Source organism: Hemibagrus wyckioides, linkage group LG10 (genome assembly GCF_019097595.1).
Source record: "Hemibagrus wyckioides isolate EC202008001 linkage group LG10, SWU_Hwy_1.0, whole genome shotgun sequence".
Taxonomy (NCBI): domain Eukaryota; kingdom Metazoa; phylum Chordata; class Actinopteri; order Siluriformes; family Bagridae; genus Hemibagrus; species Hemibagrus wyckioides.
The window spans coordinates 19,418,650-19,433,040 of record NC_080719.1 but is presented as its reverse complement, the minus strand read 5'-3'; the positions used below and the strand labels follow the sequence as shown (position 1 = coordinate 19,433,040).

At 39.5% G+C, this 14,391-nt stretch overlaps 2 protein-coding genes across 4 annotated transcripts; both read right to left on the bottom strand.

The window, feature by feature from the left end:
• Positions 1-77: 77 nt before the first annotated feature.
• On the bottom strand, positions 78-7,641 carry nxph2b (neurexophilin 2b). The gene is made up of 4 exons (XM_058401007.1): positions 7,475-7,641; positions 6,963-7,070; positions 6,521-6,631; positions 78-2,097 (listed from the first exon to the last, which is right to left on the bottom strand). Exons 2-4 carry the CDS (start codon positions 7,002-7,004, stop codon positions 1,360-1,362), a joined length of 891 nt encoding a protein of 296 aa, XP_058256990.1. The 5' UTR covers positions 7,005-7,070; positions 7,475-7,641; the 3' UTR covers positions 78-1,359.
• Positions 7,642-7,746: 105 nt separating this feature from the next.
• Positions 7,747-11,620, bottom strand: si:ch211-227n13.3 (uncharacterized). Of its 3 annotated transcripts, none has more exons than XM_058401005.1 (6): positions 11,504-11,620; positions 11,179-11,272; positions 9,968-10,239; positions 9,699-9,774; positions 9,498-9,611; positions 7,747-9,359 (listed from the first exon to the last, which is right to left on the bottom strand). In XM_058401005.1, exons 1-6 carry the CDS (start codon positions 11,523-11,525, stop codon positions 8,681-8,683), a joined length of 1,257 nt encoding a protein of 418 aa, XP_058256988.1. In that variant the 5' UTR covers positions 11,526-11,620; the 3' UTR covers positions 7,747-8,680. The 3 variants fall into 3 exon arrangements, with proteins under 3 accessions (XP_058256988.1, XP_058256987.1, XP_058256986.1); XM_058401004.1 differs by having other exon boundaries at positions 11,179-11,342; positions 11,504-11,585; XM_058401003.1 differs by lacking the exon at positions 11,504-11,620 and having other exon boundaries at positions 11,179-11,497.
• Positions 11,621-14,391: the final 2,771 nt, after the last annotated feature.

Below are 14,391 nucleotides of genomic sequence, written 5' to 3'. Positions count from 1 at the left end.
GTCCTACAGTTTCATTTATTCTCAGTTTGTTTCTCCTTAAGCAGGATAAAATGCAGAGGATCTCGCGTCGAATGAGATGCCAGTCCATCCATCACACCTAGGGGCAATTTAACATAGCCGATCCATCTCCCACCACGTTTCCTCCCAACTCTGAAAAACCAGAGAAAACCCAAAGGAAGCCCGGAGGAACAAAGCAAAACTCCATATTGACAGTAAGCCAAGATCATGATTGAACTGGAGATCAGGACTAGGCGTGATGTCTGTAACACACCTGTCATACGATTAGATCTTTTAGAATCAGATATAGCTAATGAAAACTGAGCATGATGTAAAACACTATGGTTTCCTGTCAGGTGGAGTAGTCTCCCTGAACTCCTTAGACAATCAAAAAATAGTTTCCAGTTGCAGTATAAAACTGGTAAAAAGTTATTGCTTTTATAGAGCTACTGTAGAAATGAACTGTATGTACACATTACCAGGTAACTGCTGAAAAAAAAAATACAGCTGTTTCAATGCTATAAACAGCATTGTTGTGAGATCAGTAATCAATAATCAGTGCTAAATATTATATAAGGGAAAGCCCCAGTAGCAGTCTGAACCCTTGCTATACGTAAGCACTATTTGAGACATACCTATAACTAAAGCGTTTCATTTTGAGAGCATCAGGCCTCTCGGTATTCTTGTGTATTTATACACTGCTGCCTTTTCGTTTTAGCGCTGTATGACGTAATCCCTGATCACGGCTGTGTTTAAAAATCAGCTATCATGAGGAACAGAGGTAGTCTTAATTGTTTGGGGCTCACACATTTTTAATGATCAAAATGAATTATACAAGAAGACTTGTATTCACTATGATTATAGAACGCATCACATCATAGCTTGCATAAAGACGTCACCGAACACATTTAAAGGGGTAATGTGATAATGTACATCAAAAACAAATGATCTATTTTCTTCATCATCTGCTAAGGAATTCTGGTTTAAGGTGAATGAATGAATTTGTGAACGTGTTTCACTCGTGATGTCCGTGTGAGAAGTAAGGGGTGTATGCGTGTCCAAATACTGTTGACAGTGATCAAGTTTACAAATACTAGTACGTTTTAGACTGGTCAGAACATGCAAAACATGGAACATTATCAAAAGGTGGATCACGGCAAAATTTGATTGGGTTTCAACATCGATTTTTTTTAAGATTCTTTTCTTTGGACCTTCAGTGACGCTTGTGACCTTCACAGCAGGTCTATCATCTCGGTTTGCTTTCTTTTGCCGTCTTAGCACAAGCAGGGAACACGGAAAGGTGGGCTGTGATGACAGAAATTCAACTCCACAGATGGTTCTGCTCATAGCGATCTTGAAAGTCTACCCCATCGAAGTATAAGGCATGTCACTGTGGTAATTGTAGTCCGGGCAAACTTTCTGCAGCAGTTTGTAGTCAGCACTGAAGAAGTCAATGTAGATGCAGATGACTTTAAAGGGCTTGGAGCAGAGCCAGGAGACGTGGCTCTGCGTCTGCTCCTGGAAGCACACCCTGGCTGAGTCGTGGTTGCAAAACGATGTCCTCTTGCTCCGGTCAGTCTTCTCGTACTCCACTCTGCAGTTGAAAGACTTGGTGTCTTTGGGGACGTCCAGAGTTTCCTGTTGGCTGATCTCAAAGTCGACAACCTTGGAGGGTGGCACCAGGCTCACTGAGACGTTGCCAAGGCCTGTGGAGTTGTGACGGAAGTAGACGCTGAATGTGCCATTTCCATGGTCAACAATCTTGCCTGTGATGAGTAGGTTTAGCTTAATTGTCTTAATATGGGAGTGGAAGTCACCCCAACCAAACATCTTCTTGAACTTGCCCGTCTTGACGATGGGTCGCCGCTTGGCTCTAGCCAGACTCTGTTCGTTCTCTTCTGTGCGATTAAACAGCCAGGTCCATAGGTCTTGTACTGCAAGCTGCTGGGGGGCTTCATTGTTTAAGGACAGGTGTGAGAAAAGCCATAGGGGTTTGAGGAGATCTGAGCGTGAACCATGCTGAGAAATGCTCTTATCCTTAGCGCTTTCCCTCCATCCTAGCAGGCCTACTGCTGCAGTGGGCTCTGCATCACATATGACCTTTAGACACAAAACAGGAGAAAAATGTGGTTACCTCATGGCTTCGTTACTTTCCAAAACAAACCAAGGACTGCTTTAGTAAAGGTTTAGATGGTTGACATTAAGCAGAAACAAACAGACATTCAAACCTCCTTCACAATGCAGATCTAACATTATGTAGACATTGTGGCTGTGTGTGTTTGTGTGCATGTTTTTAAATCTTATTCATACCAAATGTCCCCATAAGAACAGGAATAGTCTGGTCTGGTACACAAGAAAAACCTTTTTTTTTTTTTTTTTTTTTTAAAGCAAAAATTGTTTATAATAAAAACCAAAAGAGGTTAAGCTTAGGGTTAGATTTATTTGTTGCACAGCATTAATTAGCGGTATAAATAATTACGGAAGTGGAAGGACCTTGGAATTAAAGTAAGACAAACGCCAAATAATTTCTGAAAATTTACTGCAAATCAATTATAGAATGAATGTAGAAATATCAGGAGAAAATATCTCCAGCAGGTACAAATGAGCAGATTTGTTAGAATTTCTTTAGGATCAGGAAAGATTGGTCAGAATTCTTTTGGGAGTAGATGGGATGGGATTTTAAAAAAAAAAAAAAAAAAAACGATTCCATGAACACCTCAGTTGATTAACGATAACCAAGATAAGCATAACCAAAAGGGGTTAAAAGAAGGTAACAAATGCATGAAGGTACGATGGGACATAAAGCATCCCATCACTCCACCATTAACACACTTGAATGATCAAAACTTTCTATGCCCCTGAACCAAGAAGATCTCCACATTTGCCTAGGAGTAAACCTGCATGAATAAACAAACTCATTCTCTTTTCTGATATACATACTACCATACTACAGTGATCCCAGTCTTACTTCAAGACCATGTTCTAGGTCTGGTGAGGGCTACCTGGGCATTGTTAGAGAAAAGTTGTCGTCACACTTCACCCATGACAGCTTTGTTTCCAGGTGAACCATAAAAAACACACGTCTCCAGAAAATCCTGTAGAATCCAACCAATCAGATGATGACTTCAAAATTCCTGAAGCGTTTCCAGTTTTGTATGCCAGATGATGCATATAGTTTGCAGGTGTGATGTCTGAGGCTGGGACTACGTGGTCACTGATGTAAGTAAGATGAAATTAAAGTGGTCTTAAGATTGATATCAACATATTTTTTCCCTCTCTCAGTAGGATTTGATTGGACACCAGCTGGAAAAGGTACACTTACTTTCTACCTCTGTCCAAAGCTGACAGTTCATATCACAGTAAGCCTTAAGTCAAAAGTTCACAGACCACAGAAGCAGAAGTGTATCAAAGGGCCAGATCCTGGGAAAGGTACTGAATACGTCAGCAGCAGTGAAAGTCCCGAATAGGACAACGGCTTCTTAAATGAATGACATCTGAAAGGAACAGTAGAGCTGGCCACAAAGCCAAACTGAATGAGTGAGTGGTGGAGAACAGCTTTAGTACAAACCCTGAAGGTCACTATGATGGGATTCCAGAGATCTGGTGCAGAAATGGGAAAACCTCCTTTGCAGCACTCCACCAGTCAGGCCTTTATGGTTGAATGGCCAGGCAGCACATGGCAGATCACTTGGATTTTGCCAAAGAGCACCTAAAGGATTTCAGTCTTAAGAAATGAGATTCGATCATCTGATGAAACCAAAACTCTTTGGTCTCAATGCCAAGGTTCTGTATATACAGTCAGATTTGTCTCATATTTTATATCTCTGTATATTTTGACAGTTTGTCTGTAATAGAAATGTCTGAAACTAATGAGGGATTGCATTGTATTTTCTTTCAAATAGTTCTTTAAGCACACGGCTGAAAGTGGGCTGAGGACAGAATCACTAGACAATGATCAAGTATGGGTTTTTTTTGTAGCATTGTCATCTTGATGAGAACAATTCTGTAAACAAGATAGAGGACGAGGTTCATCCTTCACTCGGTGATGATCCTACTTTGTTTATTTTGAGAAGTGGACTAAAATTGATTTTTGGCAGTGCTGATAACTGGGTAGATATTATGCAAACTGCATGCAAACGATTACACAGTTAGGTAGTGTTGGGTTGTGACATCCAGTTTGTTTATGCAGAGAGGAAGGACAATATTTCAATTTGAAGATAGTTGGAGATTTGGAAGATTTGTTCTCAGTGATCTCATTTTGAGCATGTCAGATGAGAAATCTCAAGAAATGTCAATATACACTATATCGCCAAAAAGTTTTGGGACACCCCTACAAATCATTGAATTCAGGTGGTGTTTTTCAGGGGTTGGGCTCAGCCCCTTAGTTCCAGTGGAAGGAACTCTTAATGCTTCAGCATACCAAGACATTTTGGACAATTTCATTGGTCAGACATTGGTCAATTTGGGGATGGCCCCTTCCTGTTCCAACATGACTGCACACCAGTGCACAAAGCAAGGTCCATAAAGACATGAATGAACGAGTTTGGTGTGAAGGAACTTGGTGCTGCTTCATTACAGAACTACTCCAGGCACTTCTCCAGTACAAAATCAGTCAGCTTACCATTTGGCAGATGCCCTTATCCAGAGCGATCTCATTTTTTATACAGCTGAGCAACTTAAGGTTATGGGCCATGCACAGGGGCCCAACAGTGGCAGCTTGGTGGACTTGAGATTTGAACTCAAAACCTTCTGATCAGTAGTCCAATGCCTTAAAACTACTACGTCCTCAAAGTGCACTATCTCTGCCTTCACTCGTGCATATTCACACGCACAGCCTAGGAGATTAACTACACTATCCTCTGCCTCACACACACACACACACACTTACCATCAATCACTAAGGCACCACAATTCACAAACCCACTGATTTGCCTGCAGAGTTAAATATGCAGGTTTTCAGAGACTATGTATCATGCCTCACACTGACGGCATTTCTCTGAGACGAGAACACAAGGTTAATGTTAGCGTTTAGAATTTTAAAGGCCACCAATGTGGTTTTTGGAGCATGCATACCTGTACAGAGAGAAGGCAAATATAAGTAACACACACCCATTCACACACTATGGACAATTCAGCCTTGCCTATCTTTGGACTGGGGCTAGGGGCAGGGGAATGGGGGCAGAACATGCAAAATCCACACACACCACCAAACCTCGGAGGTGTGAGGAAATGTGCCAGTGAGTCACTCTAATAGAAATACCGCGATGGTGTATTAGGTTCGAAGTGAAAGCTCATTCTTTTAGCAGTCTATACAATTAAGTAAACCTTAAGGCCAGCTCTAATCCCTCATTTAAATTCGGAAACTCTACTAAGAATGTACTTAAATTTTCAAAAAAAAGACCAAAAATAATTTCCCTCCGACTGAAAATAATCAATAAATCTTCTCAGAAATCGTGAGATTAGAGCTCTAATCCAATGTAAGCATATTTTATTACTCTTTAAAGATAAATAAGGTGCAATGAAGTGTAAAGAAAAACAGAGGATTAAGCTCAGGCAGGACTCACTGCTGTGCTGTTCTCATTTGTAATTTAACTGGCTTAAGGTCTAAAAACATGTCTTTTCTGTGTGTGGGCTTCACCAAGAACATGTACCATTTCATATTAATGCTGGAAAATAAATCATGCACTCGGTCTCTCTGTGAGAAAGAATTCGCTGGCTAAAATTGGTGGATTAAGGATTTCTTCAGGAGACGGATTAGGTAAATATAGCGTACTGCAGTCCTGCATATGCCACCGAACTGCTATCTGTCAGTTTAATCTGCACTAAACACTTTCCAGTGGATTTAATTACACAGTAGCTGTAAAGTCTGACTAAAAATGCATTTTATTCATTCTGCCTCGACATGCAGGAAGCCAGCACTTTATCCTTTAAATAATTTTATACAAATGCACATGACATAACGGGATTAGAAACCTGAATCAAACAGAAGCCCATTTGTGCTGCTCACATGACTTATTTTTTTAAGACATTTAATTACTTAAGTTTAAGTGTAGGTTAATTACTTAGCTTTCATTTGTTGTGTTGCATTTGTGGATTACTGGAATTGTTTTTGTTTTTTTGCGCTCTCTCTCTCTCTCTCTCTCTCTTTTCCTAGGCTAAAGGGCTGTTTGATTAGTTTGTTGATTGTTTATGTGCTCTTTTTTTCTTGACTCAGCATCAAATAAATAGTACAGCGGTAATGCATTATATATAAATGATATAGTGTTGTATTTCACAAGTCAAGAATTTTGCAGACTCTTTGAATTCTTCTGCAGACACGCAACCTTATCAAACTGTACACCTTTTATACAGTCACCTGAGGTGGATGAGGCAATAGGATGATACGTTATCCTTTGTAAATAAATAAATATATATATATATATATATATATATATATATATATATATATATATATATAAATAAATATATATATATATTACATCATGATAAGCATTTCAAGTGTGTAGTGGGTGAAAGTGCTTACCGAACACAGATTCCCATCATCTCCGCTCCTGGAGAACGCCCTGTCCTGCACAGTTTTAGCGTTTTTTTTTTCCTGCTCTTTCTCAAACACCCCACATCCTCTGTTGTATGGCTGATCAGTTGAATCAAGTGTGTTAGGAACAGGAAAAACACTTACATGTCTAGGGTTGGGAATCTGTGCTCTAGTCTATAAAACACTGACCTGCAGGACATTACATTTTGGGCAAAGCTTATCTTCTATATTTGTGAGCAAATTATAAATAATCACCAAATTAAATGTACATCAAGTGTGGCCCTGTTGGATTATTATTATTTATTTTATTGTTTTTGCAATATTTTACCTTGTATACAAAAAATTGAAATAAAAAAAAAAAAAATATATATATATATATATATATATATATATATATATATATATATATATATAAAAGAAAAGATCTTACCATGTGCAAGCACAAAACCAGCAGAGCTGAGAGATGCTTCATCTTCAGGGCTTTTAAGGTGAATATGGTTATTAAAAACCAGGTCCACTGATTGAGCTGCTCTTCAGTCTGCAAGTCAGGGAGAAAAGATCTAAAAACTTACACAGCAGTATATTTGACTCAAATGATTCCACGTTAAAGTCACACACACAAGTGAAAACACACGCACGCGCGCACACACCTCGCTTTTTTTGATTAAGGCATAAAGATTTGTATGGCTGCACATAACTGTTCAAGACCCCACAATCAAACCCACATTCAACCTAAAGACCTCGAGGATGTGGTGTTATTGATCAGAACAAAGAAGTGATGCATGTGTCTATATGATAAAGCTTTGAACTCACTGGTCAACTCCGTTCATGTTGATGCGCAGCGCGTTCTCTATATAAGCAGCGTTCAGAAACGGAGCAAAAACAAAGAAAGAAAGAAACTCGAGTGCTGAAAAGTCGTCAAATCCTCTCAGAGATCCTCACCTGCCGGTCACCGTCAAAAAGCTTCCGCGCGCGCACACACACATACGCACGCGCTCCGGTTTTGAAGTCCGGTGCTTTCCGCTGGCCCGTGCGCTCTGAGCAGGTGTCGTTCGCCGGGGCAGCACGCGCGGCTTCTGATTGGATGGAGATTTCCAGTTCGGATAATTTGCGACCAATCACGAGCGAGGACACCAGAAAACTCCCTCCTTCTCACAGTTTTTTATTATTATTATTATTATTATTATTATTATTATTATTAATATTAATAACACCATAAACTTCACCGTCGATACACACAACCAGATTAAATAAGATTACGTAATACAGTGTCCTAAAATTATTAAGACATTAGTACATGATAAATAATATGCTTAAATAATTTATTAATAATCTATTATTTCGTTCCATGCTGCAATAACGAGTCATAAAATGCTGCAAATCATTATTCATCTTAAAGTGGGCGATGTATAATGCAGGACATTTTTTAAATATATGAATATATTTATTTCAAGCTTTTCTTAGGTTTGCCTGCAAGCTGCGAGACAGACACACACACACACACACACACACACACACACACAAGTAACGAAGAGTCTCCATAAGAAGAAACTGATTAACAAATTGACAGAAAATGAGCTAACTGATTAATAAATATTAATGTATAGCTATTATTACTTCAGTCTTCGCTTGGTAAAAAGCTGCCTTTACTGACAGCACAGATAATCTGACGTACTGCAAGCATATAATAATAATAATAATAAGGTTTGCAATATGTCTAAATAGTTGTGCTTTCTGGTTGAGTTTATGTGCTACTTCCGCCACCTAGTGGCCAGTGTTGAAACTGCACCAAAGCCGTTTTCCTGGATCAATCAATCTTATTAAACTGGATTTATTTAATAAAAATAAAAAAAACAACAACGAAATGTTGCTCAAACACAAAAATACTCTATGGAATAGCATTTACAATTAATTCTTTGAACTGGTTCTATCAAGCCGTGGCTATTCTGCCTCCCATAAACATCGTGTCTTCACGCTATCCTTTTAACATTTTCTACACTTAACAAATGTGTGTTGTTACAAGCATTTTGTCACGCAAAGTCACCCAAAACACAAATATAGTTGTAGCATGGAACACTCATGCAGGCTGGTCAACACCAAATCACAAAAAACAAAACCTATATAAAATTGCGATTTTCTGCAAAATGATCAGTGATGGGACTCCTTAATAATCTGGTTATGACCGTGCCCAAGTGCAGCTAACATGGTCCTGAAGCTGTACTTCTGTGCACCAAACGGCCGCGACGGCCTGCTCTTCCTGGTGATCTTCAAATCGTCGCTACAGTGATCCGTCGGCGTTCGAAACGCATCCGAAACCTCACCCAGATCATCATCTAGCCTTTTTTGGCAATCTCCGTTCTTCAGTGTCAAATCTGCTTGGCCTACATGTAATTTTCCTTCTGCATTCTTAAGTACGAGGCGGTGCTTTGTTTTCAGTGTTTCTACAGCTAGCACATCGTTGAGAGAACTGTCAAATTTTAGCACCCTCCGAGTTCCCTCCAGGCCACTGCAATCAGCCTGTACGTCCATCAAGCCGCTCACATCGCCAACACATTGTTTCTTAGTAACTTTCTCCGACTTCTGCAAACCTTCATGGTGAGCGGTGTTCTTTTCGGGCAGCTCGTCTTCCGAGGTAACCGTGAGATCCGATGTTGAAATTGAAAGATGCTCCGATGTATCGTCTTCTGTGGATTTCCGTTTCTTTCGCCTCGGGTAATTCCCGCTGTTCAGAGTGGACGTGGGTTTTGCTCGATTTCTCCGCTGATGGAGAGGTTTCGCTTTGCTTTGAGATGCCCTTCTGAGCAACTTTTTACAGTGGCGCAAGTTCCTATAAATAATAATAAAAAGCCCCTCATCATTATTTCCATTTCATTGAAAGCCCTATTATCACAATACTTTAAACTATTATCGATTAGGAAAAATAAATAAATAAAAATTGCTGGTCCAATGCATTTGCTTGACTAACCTCTGCAGGAACACGTGAGGTCTGGAGCAGAGTGACCAGGATTTATTTGTCATGCCTTCGTCTGACTGCTTGGCAGCTCGCAACCTGATGCGTTTCAAGTGCACCCATAACCTCCTGGGGAAAAACCATGCAAGTTACTAAGCATCACATGATGCAACAAATTCCATCTGAAGCACTTTTTTTTTTATAAAACGCACGTACCCTCGGGATTGCTGCCGTCTCTGTGGCTGCCATTTTTTATTAAGCAGCCATTCATCACATGATAGCGAGGCTGGATCTGCGAGGGGGAAACAGAGAGGATAGAGAAAGTTAGTGATGAGATGAGTCTCCTTAACCAAAACCTTCAGGCTTAAATTATGCGTCCTAATATTCTCCCTGCAATTAGAGGTAGAAATGAAATATCAGTATTTTTCATGTTAAAGATCTCAGTCCATGAGTTCTTTGTCAAAATGGACGTGTAAAATGTTTACTTTTGTCTCGTTTTTTCTTCCGAGGCTCTTGTCTCCTCATTTTGGAGAAAAGTCTTTCACACTCCCTGCATCTCAGTGAATATTGGGCAGCAGAAGGTGAGCTTGGACCGGACACCACAGAGTCTTCAGAACCCGAGCCGTCCAGTAGACTCTCAGCACAAGACTTCGACGGACTCTCAGACACCCGCACGTGGCCTGATGTGTCTTTGGTTAACCTGAGTGTGTTTAGGCTATCTTCAGCCTTTGATTCGAGAGGTAAGGATATTTTCTTCCTACATTATTCGGAAAAAAAAAAAAAAATAGAAAACATAACTTTGTTATTAAAAGGGCACATTATATAGAGACACATTTTAATACACAGCGCAAGTCATTTCTGATTTAGCTGATTGTAATTTAAGATGCTGAAGCCTGTTAAGTTTTTTTCATTTACTTTTAAGGACTGGCCGAGCCCGACACTACCTGTAGGAGGTGGTGCGAGTTCAGTTGCACTGCAACTCTGCTGCGATTCCTATGAATGTGAACGCAACTCATACTAGGATCAGGAAGTATGGTTACCTGCGCATGTGTTTTAGCCATTATTCTACATACAACGTGTACCATGAGTGGCAGGAGAACATTCTGGTAAACAGAAGAGGAGAAACCTCTTACTGCGCATAAAAGCACCAAAATAACATCAAACTAAAAATATATTAAGTCACTTCGTGTTCTCTTCACGCGCGTTTGTGACGACAGATGATGAACCAAAATGCACCGGGGTCCAGTAGAATGAAGCGTGTCTGAAACCAGACCAATACTGCAGGGATACTGGGAACAATCACACTTGGATTCGGATCACAGCAAACGTGTCCTTAGTTCCAGTTAAGATCATTTCAGTGACATCCTATACAACTTAAACACACAAATATAGGTGAGGGTCAGGTATCCACAAATTTGTGGCCTTGTAAGTAACAGATATTATTAACACAGCTTTTCAGAATTTGAAGCTCTATGTCGCCGCCTAGTGGAATAACAGAGAATCTTTTTTTTCTTTTACATCAAATGTATTTATTTTTATTAAACTACAGTCCAGAAAACAAATTTAGGTTTTTTATTTAGAAGCTTATAATAACCAGGTAGCTACAGTGCAGTATAGTGAAGCTCTCTGGATCTTTATGGCTACAGAAGGAACCCCAGTGTTTAAAGTCTCCTGGAGATCAAATCCAAAATCTTACTTCGACTCCAAACGACGGTGTTGTGTTTCTTTCCTGTACTCCATCTCCGGCATCTTGTTTATCAGCCTCCATCTTTTTAGCCTCGTGCATTTATCTGTGTGAAGAAGACAACAGCGCGAGACCATGAGCGTGTCAGCAACATCTTTTTAGCCTCGCGCATTTATCTGTGTGAAGAAGACCACAGCGCGAGCCTGTCACAAATCCAACGGTTTCAATTTCTCTCTTTATAAAGAACACGTGAACGCCACTCAGACCAAATCATCACTCTGACAGAAACGAAAAGTGAAACACGTGGTTTATAAGATTTCCAGCATTTCCTTCGTACCATTACTGAGAGAAAAATCCATAACGTTTCTTTATCTCTGGCTGTTTTAAACATCTCCGCTGTGCCACTTTTCTTCTTCATGGCACAGAGAGTTCAAGCAGCTGTGAGGTGTAGTATCGCCCCCTGCTGGAAAACAAAGGACATGAACTGAAGAAAGAAAGAAAGAAAGAAAGAAAGAAAGAAAGAAAGAAAGAAAGAAAGAAAGAAAGAAAGAAAGAAAGAAAGAGAGAGAGAGAGAGAGAGAGGGAGAGAAGAAAGTAAGAAAGAAAGAAAGAAAGAGAGAGAGAGAGAGAGAGAGAGAAGAAAGAAAGAAAGAAAGAAAGAAAGAAAGAAAGAAAGAAAGGAAGGAAGAAAGAAAGAAAGAAAGAAAGAAAGAAAGAAAGAAAGAAAGAGAGAGAGAGAGAGAGAGAGAGAGAAGAAAGTAAGAAAGAGAGAGAGAGAAGAAAGAAAGAAAGAGAGAGAGAGAGAGAGAGAGAGAGAGAGAGAGAGAGAGAGAGAGAGAAGAAAGTAAAAAAGAAAGAAAGAAAGAGAGAAGAAAGAAAGAAAGAAAGAAAGAGAGAGAGAGAGAGAGAGAGAGAGAGAGAAGAATGTAAGAAAGAAAGAGAGAGAGAGAAGAAAGAAAGAGAGAGAGAGAGAGAGAGAGAGAGAGAGAGAGAAGAAAGAAAGAGAGAGAGAGAGAGAGAGAGAGAGAGAGAGAGAGAGAAGAAAGTAAGAAAGAAAGAAAGAAAGAAAGAAAGAGAGAGAGAGAAGAAAGAAAGAAAGAAAGAGAGAGAGAGAGAGAGAGAGAGAGAGAGAGAGAGAGAGAGAAGAAAGTAAGAAAGAAAGAAAGAGAGAGAAGAAAGAAAGAAAGAAAGAAAGAAAGAAAGAAGCATATATAAACTTACTGGCTGGAACAATTGTACACATTTATTTACTTAATATCTTTCTCTCTCTCTCTCTCTCTCTCTCTCTCTGCTGTTCTCTGTTGAGCTATACATCCCACTCCCAAGCTCACAGTGTTCTGAGCTCCCAGTGTGACCACTGGCTCTACCCCTGGTTGGAGTCGTGTCGCTTGGTGATGCTGTGGATGGATCTGTGTGGACAGCCTGTGACCAGGAGACAGCTGTGGACAGAGTGACTTGAAGACTTTCACACCGTCCCGGATCTGCTGTTACATCTGTCAATTTGTGACAGCAAGGAATTAGTGTCTATAATGAACTCAGAAACTACAGTGACCTAATAGTTCCCCATGAGCCCTTGGTTGCTGTTGTAGAAAGGACATTAAACAGTTACATTATTTACTGTCCAGTGTCACCCAAATGAGGATGGGTTCCCTTCTGAGACTGGTTCTTCATAAGGTTTCTTCATCATATCATCTCAAGGAGTTTTTCCCTTCCACAGCCGCCGCAGGCCTGCTCATTAGGGATGAAATAGGGATGAAATAGTTTAATAATGTAATTTAATATTTTTTTTCTCTCATTTCTCTGTTTCTCCTCTTTTGTAAAGCTGCTTTGAGACAATGTCCATTGTAAAAGGCGCTATACAAATAAATTGTTTTGAAATTTAATTTAATTTATGCAGCCAATCATGTGGCAGAAAAAATCGCATAAAATCATGCAGATAATGGTCAAGGGCTTCAGTTGTCACATCAAACATCAGAATGAGGGGAAAAAATGATCTCTGTTACTTTAACCGTGGCATAAATGTAAGTACCACATGTACAGGCTTGAGTATTTCAGAATTTGTTGTGATTTGTTTACTGTCGGGTTTATCCAGAATGGTGTGAGGGAAAAAAAACTGCACGCTGAAACCTGTTGTTGAGTGAAATCAGAGGAAAATGAGCAGATTGAGTAGTCTGAGTTGTAGTTAGTAAGTTATTGTTTAGTAACTCAAATAATCACTCTCAGCAACCGTGGTGAGTAGAAAAGCATCTCAGAATGCACAACACATCAAACCTTGAGGAAGGCCACATAAGGTTCCACTGACATGATGCCAAAAACAGGCATCTGATGCTATCATGGGCACAGACTCACTCAGACATGTCCACCAACATGCACTGACCATCTCTGAAACATAATTAAAAAATAATAATAAACTGTCAATCGTGAGTCAGGCTACTTGGTTTGGTGCTACTAAGTGGTTCACAGTCAGTTCATTCATGCCCAAGGTAGATAAACCAGCTGAGAAGCTGCTTCAGTATCAGCCTCTTTACACACTTCAGGTAATAGGGATGCACTGATGCATCATCTGCACTGGAGCTCTCAGAGGAAAATGTTTTGCACATGCTTGTCCTGGGAGACTCAATTAAGTGTCTGATTGTCTAAAGATCTGTTCATAATGCTGAATACAGTGCTCACATACAGTGTAACATGACTTAATTAATTATAGTCACATCCTGAGTATATTCATCTGAATCCTTTTCTCAAGGCTCTGGGAAAAAAACCTTAATTCATCTGTGTTACAGTTTGTATTTTATTTTATTTTATTTGACTATTCAAATAATAATTCATGAATCAGTCTGGCCTATTTATGTTCAGCTAACAAACATGTTGTTATTATGTGGTTTGCTAGGAAAACATGACCATGTTTTTGCTTAACTTAACATTTTGAGTTGGTGGACTTCAGTCCGATTTGTTAAAAAAACGTTATTGTACTAGTTTGCCTTATTATTTTAAGTTGACTCAGCAGCCATTATGCATCTATTAAAAATCAATCAATTAAAACAAAAGTTATTATTGTTCTTGTTGTTTGTCAGTGTCAACACCATGTCAGCTGGTAAGTTAGCAAATTTACATAAAATAACTTATGTTACCTTAGAATATTTACTCCATTCCCTAATACATAAATAGTGCTTGTCTGACTGAGATGGTTCCAAATGAATAGGATGACAAAGCCATGAGAAGAAAACA

What these genes read in the sequence shown, in the direction of transcription:
- si:ch211-227n13.3 (XM_058401004.1), bottom strand. Translation starts at nt 11,303, where the DNA reads ATGGTCTCGCGCTGTTGTCTTCTTCACACAGATAAATGCACGAGGCTA. An exon ending in CACCGTCGTTTGGAGTCGAA is followed by an intron (nt 10,240 to 11,178) that starts GTAAGATTTTGG and finishes CGAATAATGTAG; the next exon opens with GAAGAAAATATCCTTACCTC. An exon ending in CCTCACGTGTTCCTGCAGAG is followed by an intron (nt 9,360 to 9,497) that starts GTTAGTCAAGCA and finishes TATTATTTATAG; the next exon opens with GAACTTGCGCCACTGTAAAA.
- nxph2b (XM_058401007.1), bottom strand. Translation starts at nt 7,004, where the DNA reads ATGAAGCATCTCTCAGCTCTGCTGGTTTTGTGCTTGCACATG. An exon ending in TGGTTTTGTGCTTGCACATG is followed by an intron (nt 6,632 to 6,962) that starts GTAAGATCTTTT and finishes TCAACTGATCAG; the next exon opens with CCATACAACAGAGGATGTGG. An exon ending in ATGATGGGAATCTGTGTTCG is followed by an intron (nt 2,098 to 6,520) that starts GTAAGCACTTTC and finishes TTGTGTCTAAAG; the next exon opens with GTCATATGTGATGCAGAGCC.